The following is a 26,431-nucleotide window of genomic DNA, read 5'->3' on the forward strand; positions in this document are numbered from 1 at the left end:
CAAAACAGGTTTTCCCTTTCCCTAAATTCCCGTTTTTTCTGAAATTTCCCAAAATCTTCTCCCCATCACATCCCACATTTCTAACTATTCGAACAGTTCCACCGTCCACACACTCCACTCACCCTGGACTTTCAATCCAGCATGTTCATGAACCTCAAGTACACCCCAATGTTGGTCTCAGTACCAGAACAATGATCAACAAGATACCTGAGCCTACAACAGCTACGCCAGGATCTGAGCTCCGTAAGTGCAAGTGTGGCTGGACCAAGGTAACATCCAATTGAGGTCTAAGAAGACACCAAGGCTGGAAAAAGTGCTAGATGTCAGAGCAACAGGAACTTTGCTGAAAAAAACTATGGAAAAGGAAGGAATGAACCTTGTAAAAGCATCAATTAAGAACCGACTGTCAACCTTGAGGAGAGCTGAGGTGTAAAATGAAGGAGATAACTACATCAAACCACTTCAAAGGCCCATTCAGGTTTACTAAAAGCCTTTTGACAAAAGTGGAGAACTCACAACATCAAAGAGAACCAGGATTTGTAAGAAACATCTGATGAGACTTTCCTGCAACACCAGCATGGAGCTGAGGCCTGAGTCTACTGGAGAGGAGGTGAAGAACTACCAGCTCCTGATGGACATGGACGTCCTGGACTACTATCAACATCATTCACCCTCACCTTTATAAGCAGGTAAAGTTGCGAAAACAATCATTTGAAAAAGAAAGCTACCTTTTTCTGAAAATATGTCCAGTTCCTTTTTCTTCTCCGCAGAACATGAATGTTCCTCAGTGAACAGTCTGAGGGGTCTGTCCATCACCTGCATGCTCCCGCTGCACAGGTAAGAACTTTAACACACATACAAACAAAAATACTTAAAACTCTGCAGTTATTTGAATAAAAATATTTAATTTTAGTGTTAACGAAGAAGTATACAGTGTCAGAATTGAGTATGGAGCTTGACTCCATTAAAAGACAAGTTGTCAATCAGAGAAGAGGTGCAGGCGTCCTGAGGCGTTGCCGCCCAGGAATGTGTTCCTGCTGGGGTGGAAGGCAGTGACGGACTGCACGGTCTGGAGGAGCTGGTCGTCTTTGAAGGACTGTAAGAGTCGGCCGCTCTCGTGGAACACCTGCACCTTGCGAGGCCAGGAAACACTTCCCACTAAGAGACAGTTCTCCTGCTTGAGGTCCCACACGGCCGACAGTTTGGACAGCCAGCGGCCCGTTTTCATGTTGTGGCTGCAAATGGACGAGAATAAACGGTCACAGAAGACTTGAATACACAATCCAATCGGGCTTCTCAAAAATAGAACTAATCGGTAGGGGTGTAACGGTACGTCTATTTGTATCGAACCGTTTTGGTACGGGGGCTGTACCGAACGAGTTTGGAAGCAGAAGTCTTCACAAGCTGCTCTGCTTTCTGCCTCTGTCTCTGCCTCATTGTCCCGCCTACACAACCATCTGATTGGTTACATACAAAGCCAATCAGCAGTGTGTATTCAGACTTCAGAACGATGTAGTCCATGCCTCAGCGGCGACCAGAGATATTTGTTTAGCAGGGGAGGAGCGGACTCTACCCAAATTATACTAAACACTTCCCAGTCACAACTATTACGAACATCACTATGAGCCCGTTGACCTTCTAGAACAGGGGTCGGGAACCTTTTTGGCTGAGAGCCATACAAGCCAAATATTTTAAAAAGTATTTCCGTTAGAGCCATATATTATTTTTTCGTAAGACTGAATACAACTAAATGCGTGCACTTTTAACTAAGACCAACATTTTTTGAGTATAATAAGTATAGTATTCTTTTTAATGACATTGTTATTCTGAAGCTAACCAACAATAAATAAAATACTTCTTACTATTAATGCGACTTCTTGAACAGGTGCGGCAGAAACTGGATGGTTGGATTAAAATGCATGAGAATGTTTTATATTTTGAACGTTATTTTTGGCACTGTGATTACTGGCGAAATTATTCATTACTTACCATGTTAAGCAATGTCAACTAAGATTTATCTGAGAGCCAGATGCAGTCATCAAAAGAGCCACAGGTTCCCTACCCCTGTTCTAGAAACTTAAACTGCAGCTCAGCTCGCTCACAGTATAGGCTTGAGATGAAGGCTAATTAGCTTTTAGCTTAACGTTAGCCCATTTTTCTGTGTGTGTGCGTGTGTTAGGGGCAGCAAAGCACTGCCTGTCTGTTATTTCATTGAATTCCTGTGTTTAGGGATGAATAGTCTCTCCTATTGCAATTGTACTATTTTTCAGCTATAGTTACATGAATCATTAGTAATGTAGCAGCCTAGTTTTGAATAGCAGGGTCCCTGCTATCACATGTTGATAAAAATACAACATTTACGTAATAAGTCAACTACAGGCTTCCCAAATGCTGTAATAAATTAAGCATGATGAGTTGACATTAAACAGTTTTAATGGAAACGTTTTAATGTTGCACTTTTTATATGTAGAAGAAAGGTTTTTTCATTTTATTTAATCAAAGCAACAACTTGAGGCAGTTTAATGTGGATTAATGTGGGCAGAATTATTATAGTGTTCCCAATGTTAAAAGGATCAAGCCATTGTTTACAAATATAGTAAATAAATAACCAAAAAATGTATGTTTTGTTTTCTTACTGTACCGAAAATTAACCGAACCGTGACCTCTAAACCGAGGTACGTACCGAACCGAAATTTTTGTGTACCGTTACACCCCTACTGATCAGATAAGATCAAATGAGGCCCTAGCTCCATTCCATTGCAGTTAGCATGTCTGGTTTCAGCGAGAGCGCGTTTACAGTTTCGTATTTTCAAGAGGAAATCTGAGTGGCTCAAACAGGCATGTAGCTGCTTTATCTAGCGGAGAAAACCATTAAATACAGTTCCATTAAAGCAGGGATGTCCAAAGTGCAGCTCATGTTCCATTGTAAAAGTAAAAATGTGTTAGATATTTTCCATACAACACAAAACCAAGATGTTAGTTTTGTTCAGCTATCTTAGCATACATTGACCCTACACTCAACTGGTGTCCATCCATCCATCCATTTTCTACCGCTTATTCCCTTGTGGGGTCGCGGGGGGCGCTGGCGCCTATCTCAGCTACAATCGGGCGGAAGGCGGGGTACACCCTGGACAAGTCGCCACCTCATCGCAGGGCCAACACAGATAGACAGACAACATTCACACTCACATTCACACACTAGGGACCATTTAGTGTTGCCAATCAACCTATCCCCAGGTGCATGTCTTTGGAGGTGGGAGGAAGCCGGAGTACCCGGAGGGAACCCACGCATTCACGGGGAGAACATGCAAACTCCACACAGAAAGATCCTGAGCCTGGATTTGAACCCAGGACTGCTGGAACTTCGTATTGTGAGGCAGACGCACTAACCCCTCTGCCACCGTGAAGCCCTCTCAACTGGTGTGATCATCTTTATTACAAACAATAAAAATAAAAACATGGCCTTCGCATCTTTTAATCATTTACACGGTAGTGGAAAGTTTGCATTAAGGGTACAAACTGTAATGGAACAGAACCTCACAGGGAGTAACACTGTAGTCCAGGGATTCTCAAACTGTGGTACTCAGGTTCCATCTAATGCAGAGCTGGGCAAATATTTTGACTCGGGGGGGGGGGAGAATGTGTATGTGTGCATAAATGATATATTCATACACACATTTAGCTGTAAAAATCTACTGTACAGTGTGTTTGGGTCCCTTTTTTTCCACCAAGTCACAATGTCTGATAGAATTCTAAAAAAAGTTATGACAGACCACCTCAAAAAACAGAATGGAATTTTGCAGTTGGGACATGTAAAATGTACATGAAAATAAAGAAGGTGGGATTTACAATATGACCAATAAAACACTGAACATTAACATGAACATCACTCTTTTACTTTTCAAACCAAGAAAAACAACAAATGTAAAAAAAACTGCGAAATATGAATGCAAAGTGTAAAACACAATATGATATCACATAAAAATGTGCTTCTGTATCTGTATCTGACACTCATTTCAGGCTGGCTGCTCTGAAAACAAATACCCCCCCGTCCCCCTACTGTTTTTTTCCTGGTCTGAGCTGCTGTGACATAAATAACTCACAACACTCACATGATATCTGCAGGCTTCAGCAAGTCAAATTTAAGACTTTTTAAGACCTTTTTAATGCCACCTTGAATGAAATTTAAGACCGAAAAAAATAATAAAAAATCTATAAATATAAGCGATGGTTGGGGATCCCACTGTACTAAAACCTCAATGACAATCAGTCAAGTTGACTTTTTGTATGTTTATTAATAAACAAACTGATAAGCACCACTCTGCCAAACAGCTTATCAAAAATCTTGAGAGATCCAAAAACGTTGACATCCAAAACAAACAAACCAACACCAACGCCAGTAAAAACATAATGTTCTCGTTTGGTGTGGGTTGACAGTGTGGCGCATATTTGTAACAGTGTTGAAGTTGTTTGTGCGGCCGCCCTCGGTGTGAGCTGTGTGGCTGTTGACCAAGTATGCCTTGCATTCGCTCCTGAGTGTGTGAGAAGCCGTAGGTGTTATGTGATTGGGCCGGCACGCAAAGGCATTGCCTATAAGGTTCATTGGCGCACTGTACACATACGTGTACACAGCGGCGTTTTAAAAAGTCATACATTTTACTTTTTGAAACCGATAACATGGCTTTTGTTACTTGACACCATCTTAGTAATATGCTAACTTTTCTTATGTTATCATTCTAACATTAGCATGTTAATTTTGATCATTTGAGGACGGCATGGCGCAGTGGTAGAGTGGCTGTGTGCAACCCGAGGGTCCCTTGTTCAATCCCCACCTAGTACCAACCTCGTCACGTCCGTTGTGTCCTGAGCAAGACACTTCACCCTTGCTCCTGATGGGTGCTGGTTAGCGCCTTGCATGGCAGCTCCCTCCATCAGTGTGTGAATGTGTGTGTGAATGTGGAAGTAGTGTCAAAGCGCTTTGAGTACCTTAAAGGTAGAAAAGCGCTATACAAGTACAACCCATATATAATAACCGAGGTGAGGGTAAAAATAAATCACATTTCATTATACATACCGAGACCCGTTGACTTGGTCAAAGAGCAGGTTTTGGATGTGAGGTGCTAATCCGTGTCTCGTAATATATGCTGTTTTATCCTTTCCGCAGAAAAATATATTAGCAACCTGAGAATCAGGAAACACACGAAAAAAAATCGCCAATCACGTCATTTAAGGTGTAGGATTGATGTTTCACCACAGTGTGCAAGATCCATAACACCTCGGCTTTTAATGTTGCTGTCCTGCCGAAGATTAGTGTCAGGTCAGTGCTGCTAGCGGCTGTTGTTGCTAGCTGGGGGGTGCGTGTTGGCGTTGGACCCACGCAGAACTGAGAGATACCCGGTGTTTGTTTTTGGCTCTCTGACGCGATTTTATGCTTACCGCACTGCATGTGTGATTCGACCGCTCTAATTCCCATGGTGCCAAGTTTGAAATCCCTCTTACAAAGTATGCACCTGGCCTCCTCGGGATTGGCAACAGGCTTAAGACAGCTTTTAAACCGGCTGTCCTCCAGCCAACGCTCGCAAAACTTGCATTTCCCCATTCTGACTGAAAGGCGGGACGCGAGGAAGGAGTCTGGGTGCGACCCGACTTTGCGCGCGACTGACACTGAAATCACTCACTTTTACTCAAAGACGTGCCCCGAAAAAATAATAAAAATGGTCCGACAATTTAAGACCATTGCGTACTGAATTAAAGACCATCTTAGGAATTTTCTAATAAATGTAATACTTTTTAAGGCCTTCATTTTAGACACATGAATTTAAGACTTAAGGATCCGCAGATACCCTGACTCAAAAGCGCAGATTTCAACCATTTAAATACTTTCTATAGTGCAAGACTTACGGTCGTTTAAAAACAACATTGCACATCTTAATGGCGGCGACAGTTTTGACGTTAAAGGTTTAAAGAAAATGATGTAGAACGGCCGGATTGAAAATCTTACTGGGCCGCATGTGGCTCGCGGGCTTCATTTAGCCCAGTTCTGATCTACTGGTATGACAAAAAGTTACTTGATTAAATATTCAAACTGCGTGTAATGTCACAGTGGACCATCGTTTTAAAATCTACTTGTTGAATAAAACCTGCCTTGATTTTAATGGTTACTTAGGCCTACTATGCAACTGTATTATAATGTTGCTGTTATGGTGGTACTTGGTGAAAAAGGTTAGAGAACCACTGCTGTAGTCTAGTCTGTTAAAGTCCAACCACTTGACTTACATTTTAGTACACAAGTTACAAAGAAGGGCAGTACGGTGGTAGAGGGGTTATTGCGTCTGCCTCACAATACGAAGGACCTGAGTAGTCCTGAGTTCAATCCCAGGCTCAGAGTCTTTCTGTGTGGAGTTTGCATGTTCTCCCCGTGACTGCGTGGGTTCCCTCCGGGTACTCCGGCTTCCTCCCACATCCAAAGACATGCACCTGGGGATAAGCCCCTCCCACCTCCAAAGACATGCACCTGGGGATAAGCCCCTCCCACCTCCAAAGACATGCACCTGGGGATAGGCCCCCTCCCACCTCCAAAGACATGCACCTGGGGATAAGCCCCTCCCACCTCCAAAACCATGCACCTGGGGATAAGCCCCTCCCACCTCCAAAACCATGCACCTGGGGATAGGCCCCTCCCACCTCCAAAGACATGCACCTGGGGATAAGCCCCTCCCACCTCCAAAACCATGCACCTGGGGATAGGCCCCTCCCACCTCCAAAGACATGCACCTGGGGATAAGCCCCTCCCACCTCCAAAACCATGCACCTGGGGATAGGCCCCTCCCACCTCCAAAGACATGCACCTGGGGATAAGCCCCTCCCACCTCCAAAACCATGCACCTGGGGATAGGTTGATTGGCGACACTAAATGGTCCCTAGTGTGTGAATGTTGTCTATCTGTGTTGGCCCTGTGATGAGGTAGCGACTTGTCCAGGGTTTACCCCGCCTTCTGCCCGAATACAGCTGAGATAGGCTCCAGCGACCCCAAAAGGGACAAGCGGTAGAAAATGGCTGGATGGAAGTTACAAAGAATATTTATAAGCGCTCTATAGCAAGGGTGTCAAAGTCATTTCAGCTCGGGGGCCGCATGGAGGGAAAATGTATTCTCAAGTGGGCCGGAATGGTAAAATCATGTCATGATAACTTAAAAATAAAGACAACTCCAGGTTGTTTTACTTTGGGTGAAAATAGAACAAGCGCATTATGAAAACGTATTAAATCACAAATAATCCTCTGGACAAAACACTTCAAGTTTGTTGAAAATTATGTGGGATATTGGTGCAGTTTCAAAAACATAATGAGCTTAGACTTTGTCTCAGTGTATCTACATACTTGCCAGTCCTCACAATTTTCCTGGAGACTCCCGGATTTCAGTGCCCCTCCCGAAAATCTCCCGGGGCAACCATTCTCCCGATTTCCACCCGGACAACAATATTTTGCGTCTTTTCTCACCTGAAACATTAACCCTTTAACATATGGACCGGAATGAGGACAGCCTGTCTTCACGTCACGTAACATCAACCACTTTTCACACACAGAAGTGAATGTGAAGTGAATTATATTTATATAGCGCTTTTCTCTAGTGACTCAAAGCGCTTTACATAGTGACACCCAATATCTAAGTTACATTTAAACCAGTGTGGGTGGCACTGGGGGCAGGTGGGTAAAGTGTCTTGCCCAAGGACACAACGGCAGTGACTAGGTTGGCAGAAGCGGGAATCGAACCTGCAACCCTCAAGTTGCTGGCACGGCCACTCTACCAACCGAGCTTAACCGCCCCAAGGCATACTTGGTCAACAACCATACAGGTCACACTGAGGGTGGCCGTATAAACAACTTTGACACTGTTACAAATATGCGGCACACTGTGAACCCCCACCAAACAAGAATGACAAACATTTGGGGAGAACATCCGCAGCGTAACAAAACAGAAAAAATACCCAGAACCCCTTGCAGCACTAACTCTTCTGGGATGCTACAATATACACCCCGCCCCCTTCAACCTCACCCCCCCACTCCCAATTTAAGAGGTCTTAAGGTTAGCAAGTATCTACAAAGCCAGGATTAAACTTTAAATCAGTCTTTCTGGGATTGAACAAAAAACATGTAAACTCTTTGAGGTATCAAACATCCTTTCTCATGTCCACGTATCAAACCAATGCTAACTCAACAAACCGTAAGAAACAACTATTCAAAAAGTTTGAGTTTTCTCATTTTTGACGGACATTATGGGGGCAGTAAGATCGCCAAATAATGTCGTATTCGTAGCAGAAGACAAAAAACGGCAGGTTTTAGGTTTCATTTGGGTGGAGGAAGAGGAGCCACAGCCCCGCTTTACTTTGTACTTCTTGCTAGTCCTAACAGAATTGCTATTGTGACATCCAGTAGACACATTTAGAATAGCAGTTTCTTTCATAAAAAAAAAATGCAGCTCATTTAAATACTTTGCAAACTTATCACTCTATAGTAACTGAAGGTACCTGATGGACGTCAGCAGAGGGGCTTCAGACATCAGGGAAGACGTGTCATAGACCCTGTCCACAAACAGATCATTAGAATGTCCACAAGAATGTCACCATGTGCTGAGGAGCACCTTATGTGGTCGTCCATGCAAGAGGTGACCACTCTGTTGCCCGTGCAGGGTGAGAAGAAGCAGCTGGATATGCTTAAAGAGTGACCACTCAGCTGGCAGACGGGCTGGCTTTGATTCTTCTTCAGACTTCGGCTGTCATAAACGCTCACCTCCCTGCAGACCCATGGATTCAGGGAGTAAGTGATGAAACATTACAAAGAGCTGGACTTAGTCCATGCCCACCTGTTCTTTGCCACTACAAAGTACTGCTGCTGTAGAGGATGAACGCTGACACAGCGTAAAACCTTGGGGTCCAGCGAGTGGAAAGACTCGTGTGAGGTTCTGCAAATCCACAGGTGTGGTTAGTTCAGCTTACTTGGAAACGGGCAGCGGGGTACAAATATTGGAGAACACACCCTGGGGTACGTCTGTCCACGATGGCCACGTTTCCATACCAGTCCCCGACCACCAGGGTCAAACAGTCATGTGACAGGAAGTCGAAGGTTTTCAGGCCCTCTTCAACGTTGTACACCTACAACACAACTCATTTAACATTGCTTACCGTATTTCCTTGAATTGCCGCCGGGTATATAGTATGCACCTGTCTAGAATTACTGCCGGGTCAAACTCGTTTCGCGAAATATTATTTTTATCAGCGCATGTCTAGAATTTCTGCGGGGTCAAACTCGTTTCGTAAAATAATTAGCATATGCCTAAAGTTTACGCCGGGTCAAACTCGTCACGTCACCTGTCATCATTTTCAAAATGGAGGAGGCTGATTTTAATCATTTGAAATCGCATAAAGGGAAGAAGATTAAGAGCTATTCAGTAGGATTTAAGGTCCAAACTATTGAATATGCTAAAAAGAACAGTAAGCAGCTATGTTTTATTAATATACCGTAGCTGCGTGTGTCAAATATGAGTCACTAAATGACTCCCTCCTCCTGGTGGTAGAGGGCGCTAGTGATCCTTCTTGCGACTACTCGGCTGCAGAAGAAGTGACAACAAGCAGCAAGAGTGAGCAGCAATCGTTTATTTTTTCCTCTCGCTTGCACTTTTAACATGGAGGATTACATATCTAAAATAAAACATTTTTCTAAACTGGACTTTCAATGGAAGCAGGAGGTAATAAAGGAAGATCTCCATCGAGACAGAGAGACTTTTAAAAGTGAAGAAAGATAAGGAAGACTTCTATAAACAAGTTATCGATGCTTTTGATCAGAAGGAGCTGCGCATGGACTTCATTTATAAGTAAAGGTAAGACCATAATAACTTTTTTATTAAATGTGCTTTTCATGATGGTATCCTTACATCACACTCAAATTTATAAGCGCAGGCCTAAATTTACCGCATGCCTTTGGTGAGTGCCAGAGTGAGAAGAGGTTTTAAATTAATTAGCGCCCCGGCGGTAATTCAAGGAAATACGGTAATCGATATCGCCCAGCCCAAGCTTTAAGTAAGAAAAAGAACAAGAATTGTGAAAAACAAAAATTAAGACACGTTCTCAAACACCAATGACATTGAATAGTGTACAGAAACACTGCTTCATTTTCATTGCCCCATTCAGTTAATAACTGCTGGTTCAATGTTAGGCTTAGATTTGAGCAGATTTTCCATATTTTTCCTACGGACAGCATTCGGCGACCTCAAACAAGGCTATGGATTGATTCACACTGGTTTTCGTCTTTTGAACGGTACTGGAACAACGATCTTCAAAGTCCTTAAATTTGGCCACAGGAAAGGTGTACGAACCCTCTATAATTCTACATCAACTTGTGATTTATCTCCTGGATGAGGAGAAGTGGCATGTACATTTGGACTATGAGAGGAAACAAGAGCTAAGGAGAGAATAAAGATGTCTAACCTCATCGAAGGCAGCCTTCTCCACGTCCATGCAGCGCAGGGATCCGTCGTAGCTGAGACTCAGCAGCTGTGTGGAATGCGCCCTGGAGAAAGCCAAGCAGCCCACCGGGCGACTGTGGGGCTCAAAGAGAAGAACGCCATCATCTCCCCAGTCTTCACCCTGAGGAAAGACCAGTAGAAAGTAAAAAAAGGGTAAATACTGCATATACCTGAGTCAATATTGTGAACATAGATGAATAGAAAAACAAAAACGTACGAAACTCCAGAGGCCGACTTTCCCTTTCTTGTCGCCGGCGGCCATTAGCAGACTTGTGGAAGAAGGGTGGAAGGCTGCTGAGAAGATGCGGTCCTTCACCACTTTGGCCACTCGGTCTTCAGTGATCCTCATCTTCCCCAGCGTGGAGCAGTACCTTCAACCAAGAGTCTAAATGTCAACAATCGCTTCTTCAACTACTTAGTGTTAATCAAAAGTTAAACTCATACTTTGACAGATTAAGTTCTCTTATTTCTTTTGGCGAGACCTGATGAGAAAGAAAATACCACAAAAATATGTTTAACATATTATGCATTACTTCTTAAATTGTCATAATTAGTCAATGTAGCAAATGAGTTCTACCACATCAGAGCAGAGCTCCAGCAGCTGAGATGGTAGTTTGCTTCCTTCGGCCATGTTGACAGGCTCCATGGACAGAGGCCCTGCAGGCTTCTTGGCCCACACATCCTTGAAAAGTGCAAAAAAACAAAGAATATGGAATATGCAAAAGAGGGCAGGAAAAAAGCACAAAGCTGCAAAAGGAACTACCGGCGCTGGGACCCTCGTGCTGCTGGGTTCTGGGGGGAGGGTCAGGACCTGTGCTGTTATGTTTTGGAGACGCAGGGACTTGCGAGGCGGCAGCACTTCTTTGACGGCTGCATGTGATCTGGCCACACACAAGTGGATACACAAACATGCTTTACAACTGGCTTGTTTGAAACAGAATGAAGAAATAAAAATACAGAAATATAAATTGGAGAAAAAAAGCGGAATCAGCGAATCGCACCTGGCAAGTCCCCTCTGCGATGGCTGCCGCTTCGCCGACGACTGTTTCAACTCCTCGGAAGCCTTCGGAGAACAAGAACAATTCATTTCTTTATTCATCGTATGTGGCTGTTAAGATGATATGTAAGCCTCAAAGACAGAAAAAAACGAGACAGTCTATTCTTGTCAATCATTTAGAAGACAGTACGTGGCATATTCAAAATTCTCCAAAACAACTACAGCTTGTTAAAATGTTATTTGCAATATAATCAGGATAACTTTCTCTTTGGTGCCATCAGGCTACATAATGCCAGCCAAAGGCTTTTCTTTTTTTTTTTAATGGTCAAGATGTATTCATTAAATATGGAAAATAACAGAAGTCTGCTCTGCAAGGTCCATGTTGGATGTACATTACTTGATAAAACTACTACCGTATTTTCTGGACCGATGAATGGTCTTTTTTTTTAGGTTTTTGTCATATATAAAGCGCACCAGAAAGGAGTCATAATTTATTTTTTATGTAAAACACTTCCTTGTAATGGTGGGTCTTTGGTCAAAATGTTGCAAGGATTATGTTTTACGGATCATCTTCAAGCCGCTTTCTGACAGTCGCTCATCCAGAAACAACACCTTAAGTGTGTCCTGTGGAAAAAAAAACGTCCAAGCGGAACTCTAATAACTAAAGTTCCTTGGGTGAATAATGTAAACTCACTACACCGGTATGTTTTAGCGCTTTCATGGCGAGATTACTGACAGATATAAGAACTTTACACTACTTTATATTATTAATGGCAACAGTGGAGGATGAATGTCCCATAACAAGAAGATAGAGAAAAAGAAACTTATCGACTACAGTTAATGACGGACTACAAAGGCAGATGCGCACAATTTTTCATGATTTATGCAGATCCCAAATACAAATCAGTAGTTAAGAAAATTTACTGTTGCATAATATTGCGCAACAAACACCAGATAATGTCTTACCTAATACACACACACCAGAATAATAACCGTATGTTTACGCACATCAAGCGGTGCGGCTTCATAGCTTAACTTAAGTCGTAATAAAACATTTTCATAGCTTTTTGAGGCTGTGTGTAATGTTCTACTGTATGTTTTTCCAATGGTACGTGTCAAATGTGGGGTTTACTTGAGTCATAGTGCAGTCTGCACGTATCTCTGTGACTGCCATCTACTGGTCACACTTATTACCCCATGTACCATATAGAATTGCTTCGAGGTCGGTAAGCAAAACCAGAATTATTCCATACATTAGACGCTCCTGGTTATCAGGCGCACTCTCGAGTTTTGAGGAAAAAAATGATTTTGAGTGTGCCTTACAGTCCAGAAAAAAACAGTACTTAATTGTAGTGCACTATCGTAGTGATTTTTAAACAATATTCGTTGTGTAACACAGGAATTCTCAAAATTGTGGTACGCACGCTCATCTAGTAATTCGCCAAAAAATGTAATAAGTATTCAAACAGTCTTACTGTTCAAATGTGTGTAGTTTTCAAAAGGTGCCCAAAAATATTAAACATACTTGTTAAATAAAACCTTTCCCTTGTTTTTAATGACTATTTAGACCTACTACCCTAATGTATTTTAATGTTGGTCAATATTAATTTGGAGAGCCAAGTGTTTTCTGAAGTTGTACTCGGTGAAAAGTTTGACAACCACTAATCTAGAAGTGTTTTTCTTATTTAAAAAGGCATTTGTGTTACGTGTCATGATCGTATTTTTAGGAGTGCCCGAACCAGAATGCTTTATTTGAAATTCCCTTCAGTGGGGAACATTTATTTGACATTGTAGAAGCAGTCAACTGTAAACCAACAGAATTAGAAGAAATCAGGGATTGAAAGACAGCGTTTGTTGTTTACAGAGACGGCCAAAAAGAGGCATCTATTAGGGCAGTAGAGGTGGGAATCTTTAGGCATCTCACGATTCGATTACAGTTTAACATTTCTTTTCATTTCACTAAATAAGGGTGTATCCCTTGCGACTTAAAAAAATGCATTTGTAATAAACAGTTAAATGAATTCCCACATTTATCAAATTAAGGGAAAACTGGGACATAAATGCCCTCTAATAAAATGAGCTGGTTGGATCTTTTGCTGAGGTGGCTAGCTACAGTCAACTTTAAAACTGTTTGGATTACTTCATTTACAATAAATAAATCAATTATTCAAGTTTACTAATCTATTTTACAATTGTCCATGACCGAATTGCTATGCATCTACAAATCGATTATTCCCCCCCTCCTTCTAGTCATGGCACATCTGCAAGGACAGCCTTCAAACATCATTCTTACGGGATGATGCTTGTTTACCTGAAACAGATTGATAGCAGAGAGGAAGGCTTGATTTTGCCTGATGTTTTCCAAACGCTCCAATTCATAAGCTGAAAGTCCTTTGTCCTGTTGAACACAAAAAAAATGTGTGACACTGATCGTGCGCACATTGAATTAACTTTCACTCATCTGGAGGGAACTCCTAAAGCTGTACTTACATTTGTACCTTCCTTGTCGTTTTCCGCAACTGAAGCATCATCGTCTTGTTCGTCCTCCTCGTTTTCTATGTTGCGCTTTTTAGAGACCTTCAGCAATAATGAATGGTTATTACTTTGACAAGTCAATGTGAGCAGGAGTTTCAGTACGTGTTGCACAATCTAAAAAGCCACTTTTGCAAAGGTATTACAGTACCTCATAAATGTGAGTACTGTACACCTTTCACTTTTAAGCAAGCATTTTTATTCAAGTCTGTTCAAAGGAAAATACTGTACAAGAGGCGTTAGTCGTTTTCATTGAGGGCCAAACATAAGAGGGCTGCTTCTAACAGTGAATACTATTACATCATTTTTTTATGCATTTTATTAGATTTTTTTTAAACTACAATGTTAAGAAAATATGGTAAGTTGCAATAATTTCACCTCAAAATTTTGTGTGTATTACTGTAAATGGGAAAATAGTACTGCAGTTTTTAATAGTAAAAAAAAGGCAGGTCAGTTGCCAGAATTTCTTTAAAATTTACTTTTTTTTACTGCAAAAAAAAATGCATTTTCACAATAAGTTTGGGGACTTGAGCTGCAAGTTTTTTTTTTAACTGCAAATCAACTGCAGATTATTTTGTGCATTACTGTATATGCCAAAACGGCACCGTAGTTTATTACAGTAAGTTTCGTTATTTTTTTCCATTTAGATAAAAATGCTGTAAAGACCACAGTAAATGTCAGAATTTTACCATTAAATCTATTGCTCCTTTTATATTACACAATTTGATGGACAGTTTGCTTCGAAATAATTATTTATTTCTATCTAAAATATGGTTTGAATGTTTAATAATATATTTTTGCATAACTAGGCAATATTTAGGTTAACATAATTTGCGATTACATTAAGTACATATATATTTTTAATTATAGAAATAAAATACATTAAGGAAAAAAGTTAAGTATCGTGATATTTCTAGGCCTTCGAGGGCCAAATAAAATGAAGGGTCACATCTGGCCCCCGGGCCCTGAGTTTAACACCTGTGCTATAAGTGGCTATAAAGTAGTCTGAATGGATTGAAATTTGCTGAAAATGAGTCAAGACACAAAATATTGTCTAAATATCGGTCAACACAAATGAGTAGCAAGGCTTTGCTGAAAGTGAAGTATGGTGGTTGTTGGGTCATGGTCAAAATCAGCATAAGGCACACAACTCCTGCCTCGCCTGGTGTTTAGTTGAGTGGTTTTCCAACCACTGTGCCGTGGCACATTAGTGTACCGTGAGATATTGTCTGATGCAAAGTGGGAAATTATGCAATTTCACCTAATTACTTGGAAAAATATCTTTTGCAAACCAGTAATTATAATCCGCAGACAATGTGCCGTTGAAGAGTGTCTGCGCTGTCTGGAGATCAGCAGCGTAATCATGTAATACTCTTCCTTACCAGTAGGTGGCAGCAGGTAGCTCATTGCTTTGTAAGCCTACTTTGAGACAAGAGAATTAATGGTTTGAAGTGGCGCAGTGGAAGAGTGGCCGTGCGCAACCAGAGGGTCCCTGGTTCAATCCCCACCTAGTACCAACCTCGTCACATCTTTTGTGTCCTGAGCAAGACACTTCACCCTTGCTCCTGATGGGTGCTGGTTAGCGCCTTGCATGGCAGCTCCTTCCATCAGTGTGTGAATGTGGAAGTAGTGTCAAAGCGCTTTGAGTACCTTGAAGGTAGAAAAGCGGTATACAAATACATCCCATTTATATCAAACAATTGCACAGGTATTTAATTAGAATGACTTTATTATATTGTCAATAAAGGCTATTGTGTTTGGTTTTTAGCACTTACTGCTGGTGGTGTCAATCATGTAAAATGGTAAATGGGTTATACTTGTATAGCGCTTTTCTACCTTCAAGGTATTCAAAGCGCTTTTGACATTTCCACATTTGGTCACAACGCACATGACGAGGTTGGTAGAAGGTGGGGATTGAACCAGAAACCCTGAGGTTGTAGGCACGCCCACTCTCTCAACTGTGCCACGCCGTCCTCTATGTATTGGTTACTCGTGTCACAGGACAATACCAGAACCATTGTAAGGGGAGTTTAAGGGCCGGGGACACAGAATATGATGACATGTGTTGTGTGTTGGACACCTGGAAGTGGGAAAAAGTAGGAGCGGGATTAAAAGGTAAAAAAAAATATTTGATTGTTTTTATCCTTCTTTGTGGGGACATTGTTCATTGTAGACGTCGTACGTCGTCTTTGCTCCACGGTAAGTCTTTGCTGTCGTCCAGCATTCTGTTTTTGTTTACTTTGTAGCCAGTTCATTCTTAGTTTTGTTCTTCACAGCCTTCCCTAAGCTTCAATGCCTTTTCTTAGGGACACTCACCTTTTGTTTATTTTTGGTTTAAACATTAGACATCTTCTTACCTCCACGCTGCCTCCCGCTGTTTCTGACATGTACAAAGCAATTAGCTACCTGCTGTCACCTACTGATATGGAAGAGTATTACACAGTAACTCTCCCGAGCTCTAGAGCAATGTTTTTCAACCTTTTTTGAGCCAAGGCGCATTTTTTGCGTTGAAAAAATCCTTAAAAAACAAAACTCAGTTGTCAGTAAAAAGGCGTTGCAATTGTTGGATATGAATTTAAAGCATAACCAAGCATGCATGACTATAGCTCTTGTCTCAAAGTAGGTGTACTGTCACCACCTGTCACATCACACCCTGACTTATTTGGACTTTTTTGCTGTTTTCCTGTGTGTAGTGTTTTAGTTCTTGTCTTGTGCTCCTATTTTGGTGTCTTTTTCTCTTTTTTGGGTATTTTCCTGTAGCAGTTTCATGTCTTCCTTTGAGTGATATTTCCCGCATCTACTTTGTTTTAGCAATTAAGAATATTTTATTGTTTTTATCCTTCTTTGTGGGGACATTGTTCAAATGAAAGCTTGTTCCCATAGGCACCAAAAACTGTTAATAATGTATAAACAAAAGTGTATATTATATATATTATTATATATATAGTATTTATTTAGGTGTGTGTGTGTATATATGATGGATGTGTGTGTTTTTTGGGTATATGCATGTGTGTATGTATGTGCTTATGTATTGTATGTATGTATATATATGTGTGTATTGTATGTATGTATCTGTATATATATATATATATAAATGTGTGTGTGTGCGCATATGTAAAAATGTAAGTGTGTGTGAATTGAAATGTATTATACTGTATATAGATCATTTATAGCATTTACGCAATGACGACTGAATTGAATTATATTATATATAATATTGTATTATATATTGTATATATATATATATATATATATATATATATATATATATTGTATATGTATAGGGGTGGGACATAATAAGTTTACTTCTTCCCACTCCTTTTTGAGCCAATCTTGACATCTACAATAATTATTCACATGTAATGTTAACAATGTAGGTGTAAATATAATCTACATATATGTTTCTTTTGTATTTCATGTCATTTTATTTTGTTTCATGGCTCAAAATAAACCATTCATTCATTGTCATGTTCGGATATACATTGTGGACGCCGTCTTTGCTCCACAGTAAGTCTTTGCTGTCGTCCAGCATTCTGTTTTTGTTTACTTTGTAGCCAGTTCATTCTTAGTTTTGTTCTTCACAGCCTTCCCTAAGCTTCAATGCCTTTTCTTAGGGACACTCACCTTTTGTTTATTTTTGGTTTAAGCATTAGACATCTTACCTGCACACTGCCTCCCGCTGTTTCTGACATCTACAAAGCAATTAGCTACCTGCTGCCACCTACTGATATGGAAGAGTATTACACGGTAACTCTCCCGAGCTCTAGAGCAATGTTTTGCAACCTTTGAGCCAAGGCGCATTTTTTGCGTTGAAAAAATCTGGAGGCACACCACTAGCAGAAATCATTAAAAAAAACTCAGTTGACAGTAATAAGTTGTCGCAATTGTTGGATATGACTTTAAAGCATAACCAAGCATGCATCACTATAGCTCTTGTCTCAAAGTAGGTGTACTGTCACCACCTGTCATATCACACCCTGACTTATTTTGAGTTGTTTGCAGTTTTCCTGTGTAGTGTTTTAGTTCTTGTCTTGTGCTCCTATTTTGGTGTCTTTTTCTCTTTTTTGGGTATTTTCCTGTAGCAGTTTCATGTCTTCCTTTTGAGCGATATTTCCCGCATCTACTTTGTTTTAGCAATTAAGAATATTTTATTGTTTTTATCCTTCTTTGTGGGGACATTGTTCAAATGAAAGCTTGTTCCCATAGGCACCAAAAACTGTTAATGTATAAACAAAAGTGTATATTATATATGTATAGTATTTATATAGGTGTGTGTGTATATATGATGGATGTGTGTGTTTTTTGGGTATATGCATGTATGTATCTGTGTATATATATATATATATATATATATATATATATATATATATATATATGTATATGTATATGTATATGTATATGTATATGTATATATGTATATGTATATGTATATATATATATGTATGTGTGTGTGTGTGTGCGTGCATATGTAAAAATGGAAGTCTGTGTGAATTTAAATGTATTATATATAGATAATTTATAGCATTTACGCAGTAACCACTGAATTGAATTATTTTATATTATATATATTATTAAGGGACGGCGTGGCGCAGTGGGAGAGTGGCCGTGCGCAACCCGAGGGTCACTGGTTCAATCCCCACCTAGTACCAACCTCGTCACGTCCGTTGTGTCCTGAGCAAGACACTTCACCCTTGCTCCTGATGGGTGCTGGTTAGCGCCTTGCATGGCAGCTCCCTCCATCAGTGTGTGAATGTGTGTGTGAATGTGGAAGTAGTGTCAAAGCGCTTTGAGTACCTTGAAGGTAGAAAAGCGCTATACAAGTACAACCCATTTATCATTTATTATTGTATTATATATTGTATATGTATAGGGGTGGGACCTAATAAGTTTACTTCTTCCCACTCCTTTTTGAGCCAATCTTGACATCTACAAAAGATTATTCACATGTAATGTTTACAATGTAGGTGTAAATATAATCTACATATAGTTCTTTTGTATTTTATGTCATTTTATTTTGTTTCATGGCTCAAAATAAACCATTCATTCATTCATCATCATGTTTGGATATATATTGTGGACGATGTCGTTGCTCCACAGTAAGTCTTTGCTGTCGTCCAGCATTCTGTTTTTGTTTACTATGTAGCCAGTTCATTCTTAGTTTTGTTCTTCACAGCCTTCTCTAAGCTTCAATGCCTTTTGTTTATTTTTGGTTTAAGCATTAGATACCTTCTCACCTGCACGCTACCTCCCACTGTTTCTGACATCTACAAAGCAATTAGCTACCGGCTACCACCTACTGATATGGAAGAGTATTACACGGTTACTCTGCCGAATTCTAGACAGCAGCGACACTCAACAACAAATCATTTGCAGTCTATAATTAAAGCTTTGCAAAAAATATTTTTAACCCAATTGCTGAAATTAGATCATCTCTCACGGCACACCAGACTGTCTCCTGGCACACTAGTGTGCCGCAGCACAGTGGTTGAAAAACGCTGGCCTAATGTACAGCGGCGTGTGTCCCACCTGTCTCCTGGCGGGCGGGGGAGCGGCAGGCGAGTATCGGAGGCGTTTGGGTGCCAAGACTGCTCGAGATGTGCGGACTCCCTTTATCTGGAGCGGGGTCGCCTCCTGCTGAGTGAACAACGTCAAATTACGCCACCATTAAGAAAACTATAGCATCAAGGGTTGGAATTGGGGGTTAAAACACCAAAAATGATTCCCGGGCGTGGTCACCGCTGCTGCTCACTACTCCCCTCACCTCCCAGGGGGTGAACAAGGGCATGGGTCAAATGCAGAGGACACATTTCACCACACCTAGTGTGTGTGTGTGTGTGTGTGTGTGTGTGTGTGTGTGTGTGTGTGTGTGTGTGTGTGTGTGTGTGTGTGTGTGTGACTATCATTGCTACTTTAACTTGAACTTAAACCCCAGCAATGTCTGACTAGCAAACACACTAATTAGTGCCACCACACGCCAAACAACACTTACCTTTTCTGCGGGCTGGTGCTTTACACGTCTCGTCTCCATGTCCGTCAAAAAGTGATATTTGTGATGTTATTCTGGATAAACCCCGACTAGAAGCTCCTCAGCTGCAAGTCTTGTGTGGTGATTAAGTAACACATCAAGTTGGCGCCTTTTAATGTTTTGTAACTAGCGCCGGCACCGGAAGTTAAATAAGAAGAATTGTGGTTATCGTCATGAAAAAGGCGGGGCTTTAGCTACTTTAAACCAATGGCCGTCCTCGAATGGAAGCGTCACTTCCGCGTACGGGATCGCTTCAGCGGGAAGACTGGCGCTGACGAGACGCGGGGCCGCCATCTTGGAGTGGTGATCCGCCACACTCAGTGCAATTCATTTGTCAGGAGCAATGGACTGTCAGCGCATTTAATGCATCTTATCTCACTGAATACCATTGATTTTTACGCAGGTTTTTAATCATACGTGTAGCTATGATAAAGGAAACATGTTTTGGCGTGTTTTATAATTCATAGTTTGCTTAAAAGTAATAGAATATTCTTATATGCTATAAGTCAGTGGTCCTCAAATGGGGGTACGCGTACCCCTGTGGGTACTTGAAGGTATGCCAAGGGGTACGTGAGATATTTAAACATTTCTAAAAATATCAACAATCAAAAAATCCTTTATAAATATATTTATTGAGTAATACATCAACAAAATATAAATGTAAGTTCATAAACTGTGAAAAGAAATGCAACAATGCAGTATTCAGAATGTGGAGACCCACCACCAGCAGTAAACATAAAAAATGTAAACTTGGTAGTTGATATTGTCAGTAAAAAGTCCTTGTTGGATATGAATTCAAACCATAACCAAGCATGCATCACTATAGCTCTTGTCTCAAAGTGTCATGATTCGTCACATCACGCCGTGACTTATTTTGAGTTTTTTGGTGTTTTCCTGTGTGTAGTCTCTTGCGCTCCTATTTTGGTGGCTTTTCCTGTTTTGTTGGCAGTTTCCTGTAGCAGTTTCAAGTCTTCCTTTGAGCACTATTCCCTGCGTCTGCTTCGTTATAGCAACCGAGACTATTTTAGATGTGCGGACGCTATCCTTCTTGTTGGGGACATTGTTGATTGTCATGTACGGATGTACTTTGTGGACGCCATCTGCTCCACTCGCTGTAAGTCTTTGCTGTTGTCCAGCATGCTGTTTTTGTTTACTTTGTAGGCAGTTCAGTTTTAGTTTTGTTATCCATAGCCATCCCTCAGCTTCGATGCCTTTTTTAGGAGCACTCTCCTACTATTAGGAACCCTCATGGTTGAAGTTTGTTCCACAGGCAGTTATGTGTTGTTAGACGGTGCTTAAATAATATAAGTCATCTAACGCTGGACATTCACTAACATTCCTTTCTTTCTTACTTTCTTACTTAAACTGCCACCTGAGGGCTACGACCTAGTGTTGTACAGTGTACCGGTATTAGCATAGTACCGCGATACTAAAGAATCATTTTCGGTACGATACCACTTCTGAAGCCTACCGGTCACGCACCATCCCTTTGGACTTTGGGAAGGCCATTTTAAAACCGGATTTATCCATTCCTTTACCAGATTTGACGTGGGTTTGGGGTCATTGTCCTGTTGGAACACCCAACTGCGCCCAAGACCCAACGTCCGTGTCATGATCCATGGCCCAGATCATGTTTTTGTTATGTTCCGTTATTTTTGGACTCCCTTAGTTCCTGTTTTGTGCACCTCTGGGTTTGTTTTGGTTTCTATAGGGATTCATTTGGTTCACCTGCCTCTGGTTAGTGGTCAGCATGCTCACCTGCAGTCGACCACTAATCAGAGAGCTGTTTATTCACTCCTTTTGCAGCATGCAACTGTTATGTTTGGATATTCCTGGTTCTTGTTTCTATGTTTCCTGTGCTAAGTTTTGGCCTTTGCTTCCGCGTGCGATCGGCACGCATCCTTTTTGCTTGTTTTCTGTTTTGCTACCATTCATGATAAATAAATAATCTCCTACCTGCACGCTTTCGTGCGGAGTCGTCCGTTTGCATCCCGGGGGAAAGAACCTCGCAGCAAACTGCGACCCAAATCGCGACACTCCGGGCTGATGATTTTAGCTTGTCCTGAAGAATTTGGAGGTAATCCTCCTTTTTCATTGTCCCATTTAATCTCTTTAAAGACCAGTTCCATTGGCAGCAAAACAGGCCCAGAGCATAATACTACCACCACCATGCTTGACAGTAGGAATGGTGGCCTCACCTTTTCTCCTCCAAACATATTGCTGGGTATTGTGGCCAAACAGCTCAATGTTTGTTTCATCTGACCACAGAACTTTCCTCCAAAAGGTCTTATCTTTGTCCATGTGATGTCAAATTCTTCAGGACAACCTAAAACCATCAACCTGTAGGTTGGGTCTTGGGTGTTCTAACAGGACAATGACCCCAAACACATCGGTTGGGGACATCTCTGCGCTGCTGACCCGTCTCCGCTCGGGATGGTCTCCTGCTGGCCTTACTATGGACTGGACTCACACTATTATGTTAGATCCACTATGTACTGGACTCTCACTATTATGTTAGATCCACTATGGACTGGACTCACACTATTATGTTAGATCCACTATGGACAGGACTCTCACTATTATGTTAGATCCACTATGGACTGGACTCTCACTATTATGTTAGATCCACTATGGACTGGACTCACACTATTATGTTAGATCCACTATGGACTGGACTCTCACTATTATGTTAGATCCACTATGGACTGGACTCTCACTATTATGTTAGATCCACTATGGACTGGACTCTCACTATTATGTTAGATACACTATGGACTGGACTCTCTCACTATTATGTTAGATCCACTATGGACTGGACTCTCACACTATGGGGCGGCATAGCTCGGTTGGTAGAGTGGCCGTGTCAGCAACTTGAGGGTTGCAGGTTCGATTCCCGCTTCCACCATCCTAGTCACTGCCGTTGTGTCCTTGGGCAAGACACTTTACCCACCTGCTCCCTGTGCCACCCACACTGGTTTAAATGTAACTTAGATATTGGGTTTCACTATGTAAAGCGCTTTGAGTCACTAGAGAAAAGCGCTATATAAATATAATTCACTTCACTTCACTATTATGTTAGATCCACTATGGACTGGACTCTCACTATTATGTTAGATCCACTATGGACTGGACTCTCACACTATTATGTTAGATCCACTATGGACTGGACTCTCACTATTATGTTAGATCCACTATGGACTGGACTCTCACACTATTATGTTAGATCCACTATGGACTGGACTCTCACACTATTATGTTAGATCCACTACGGACTGGACTCTCACACTATTATGTTAGATCCACTATGGACTGGACTCTCACTATTATGTTAGATCCACTATGGACTGGACTCTCACTATTATGTTAGATCCACTATGGACTGGACTCTCACTATTATGTTAGATCCACTATGGACTGGACTCTCACTATTATGTTAGATCCACTATGGACTGGACTCTCACTATTATGTTAGATCCACTATGGACTGGACTCTCACTATTATGTTAGATCCACTATGGACTGGACTCTCACTATTATGTTAGATCCACTATGGACTGGACTCTCACTATTATGTTGGATCCACTACGGACTGGACTCTCACACTATTATGTTAGATCCACTATGGACTGGACTCTCACTATTATGTTAGATCCACTATGGACTGGACTCTCACACTATTATGTTAGATCCACTATGGACTGGACTCTCACTATTATGTTAGATCCACTATGGACTGGACTCTCACACTATTATGTTAGATCCACTATGGACTGGACTCTCACTATTATGTTAGATCCACTATGGACTGGACTCTCACTATTATGTTAGATCCACTATGGACTGGACTCTCACTATTATGTTAGATCCACTATGGACTGGACTCTCACTATTATGTTAGATCCACTATGGACTGGACTCTCACTATTATGTTAGATCCACTCTGGACTGGACTCTCACTATTATGTTAGATCCACTATGGACTGGACTCTCACTATTATGTTAGATCCACTATGGACTGGACTCTCACTATTATGTTAGATCCACTATGGACTGGACTCTCACTATTATGTTAGATCCACTATGGACTGGACTCTCACACTATTATGTTAGATCCACTATGGACTGGACTTTCACACTATTATGTTAGATCCACTATGGACTGGACTCTCACACTATTATGTTAGATCCACTATGGACTGGACTCTCACTATTATGTTAGATCCACTATGGACTGGACTCTCACTATTATGTTAGATCCACTATGGACTGGACTCTCACTATTATGTTAGATCCACTATGGACTGGACTCTCACTATTATGTTAGATCCACTATGGACTGGACTCTCACACTATTATGTTAGATCCACTATGGACTGGACTTTCACACTATTATGTTAGATCCACTATGGACTGGACTCTCACACTATTATGTTAGATCCACTATGGACTGGACTCTCACTATTATGTTACATCCACTATGGACTGGACTCTCACTATTATGTTAGATCCACTATGGACTGGACTCTCACTATTATGTTAGATCCACTATGGACTGGACTCACACTATTATGTTAGATCCAATATGGACTGGACTCTCACTATTATGTTAGATCCACTATGGACTGGACTCTCACTATTATGTTAGATCCACTATGGACTGGACTCTCACTATTATGTTAGATCCACTATGGACTGGACTCTCACTATTATGTTAGATCCACTATGGACTGGACTCTCACACTATTATGTTAGATCCACTATGGACTGGACTTTCACTATTATGTTAGATCCACTATGGACTGGACTCTCACTATTATGTTAGATCCACTATGGACTGGACTCTCACTATTATGTTAGATCCACTATGGACTGGACTTTCACAAGATTATGCTAAACTCACATGAGAGGGGAAGGAAGTCACCCACATCTGAGGTCCTCTCCAAGGTTTCTCAAAGTCATTAACATTGACATCCCACAGGGTTGTGAGTTTTTCCTTGCCCTTATGTGGGATCTGAACCGAGGATGTCGTTTGTGCAGCCCTTTGAGACACTTGTGATTTAGGGTTATATAAATAAACATTGATTGATTGATTGATGTCAAAAGTGGTAAAGGAATGGCTAAATCAGGCTAGAATCAAGGTTTTTAGAATGACCTTCCCAAAGTCCTGACTTAAATGTGTGGACAATGCTGAAGAAACAAGTCCTATGTCAGAAAACCAACACATTTAGCTGAACTGCACCAGTTTTGTCCAGAGGAGTGGTCAAAAATTTAACCACAACCTTGCCAGAAGCTTCTAGGTGGCTACCAAAATGGCCTTAATGCAGTGAAACTTGCCAAGGCACATGTAAGCAAATACTAAAGGCCTACTGAAATGAGATGTTATTATTTAAAAGGGGATAGCAGGTCCATTCTATGTGTCATACTTCATCATTTCGCCATATTGCCATATTTTTGCTGACAGGATTTAGTAGAGAACATCCACGATAAAGTTTGCAACTTTTGGTCGCTAATAAAAAAGCCTTGCCTGTACCGGAAGTAGCAGACGATGTGCGCGTGACGTCACGGGTTGTGGAGCTCCTCACATCTGAACATTGTTTACAATCATGACCACCAGCAGCGAGAGCAATTCGGACCGAGAAAGCGACAATTTCCCCATTAATTTGAGCTAGGATGAAAGATTCATGGATGAGGAAAGTTAGAGTGAGGCACTAAAAAAAAAAAAAAAGAAAAAGCGACGGCTCCGGGCGGCGGCCGTGGTAGCGTTTCAGATATAATTAGACACATTTACTATCAATCAATCAATCAATAAATGTTTACTTATATAGCCCTAAATCACTAGTGTCTCAAAGGGCTGCACAAACCACTACGACATCCTCGGTAGGCCCACATAAGGGCAAGGAAAACTCACACCCAGTGGGACGTCGGTGACAATGATGACTATGAGAACCTTGGAGAGGAGGAAAGCAATGGATGTCGAGCGGGTCTAACGTGATACTGTGAAAGTTCAATCCATAATGGATCCAACACAGTCGCGAGAGTCCAGTCCAAAGCGGATCCAACACAGCAGCGAGAGTCCTGTTCACAGCGGAGCCAGCAGGAAACCATCCCAAGCGGAGGGGGATCAGCAGCGCAGAGATGTCCCCAGCCGATACACAGGCAAGCAGTGCATGGCCACCGGATCGGACCGGACCCCCTCCACAAGGGAGAGTGGGACATAGGAGAAAAATAAAAGAAACGGCAGATCAACTGGTCTAAAAAGGGAGTATATTTAAAGGCTAGAGTATACAAATGAGTTTTAAGGTGAGACTTAAATGCTTCTACTGAGGTGGCATCGCGAACTGTTACCGGGAGGGCATTC

The 26,431-nt window shown here is 41.4% G+C and overlaps 1 protein-coding gene across 2 annotated transcripts; it reads right to left on the bottom strand.

The window, feature by feature from the left end:
- Positions 1–885: 885 nt before the first annotated feature.
- On the bottom strand, positions 886–20,217 carry wdr76 (WD repeat domain 76). Of its 2 annotated transcripts, none has more exons than XM_061887293.1 (15): positions 20,038–20,217; positions 19,575–19,679; positions 14,007–14,093; positions 13,828–13,914; positions 11,521–11,582; positions 11,283–11,400; positions 11,097–11,201; positions 10,964–11,001; positions 10,737–10,890; positions 10,482–10,640; positions 9,034–9,149; positions 8,861–8,959; positions 8,639–8,791; positions 8,526–8,579; positions 886–1,235 (listed from the first exon to the last, which is right to left on the bottom strand). In XM_061887293.1, exons 1-15 carry the CDS (start codon positions 20,074–20,076, stop codon positions 980–982), a joined length of 1,632 nt encoding a protein of 543 aa, XP_061743277.1. In that variant the 5' UTR covers positions 20,077–20,217; the 3' UTR covers positions 886–979. The 2 variants fall into 2 exon arrangements, with proteins under 2 accessions (XP_061743277.1, XP_061743276.1); XM_061887292.1 differs by having other exon boundaries at positions 19,575–19,682; positions 20,038–20,216.
- Positions 20,218–26,431: the final 6,214 nt, after the last annotated feature.

This window comes from Nerophis ophidion, linkage group LG25 (genome assembly GCF_033978795.1).
Source record: "Nerophis ophidion isolate RoL-2023_Sa linkage group LG25, RoL_Noph_v1.0, whole genome shotgun sequence".
Classification (NCBI taxonomy): domain Eukaryota; kingdom Metazoa; phylum Chordata; class Actinopteri; order Syngnathiformes; family Syngnathidae; genus Nerophis; species Nerophis ophidion.

Excerpts from the sequence above, each read along its gene's own strand:
- wdr76 (XM_061887292.1), bottom strand. The coding sequence starts at position 20,076 with ATGGAGACGAGACGTGTAAAGCACCAGCCCGCAGAAAAG. Across the intron at positions 14,094-19,574 it reads CCCCGCCCGCCAGGAGACAG|GTCTCTAAAAAGCGCAACAT; the intron begins GTGGGACACACG and ends TTATTGCTGAAG. Across the intron at positions 1,236-8,525 it reads CCTCTGCTGACGTCCATCAG|CCACAACATGAAAACGGGCC; the intron begins GTACCTTCAGTT and ends GTCCATTTGCAG.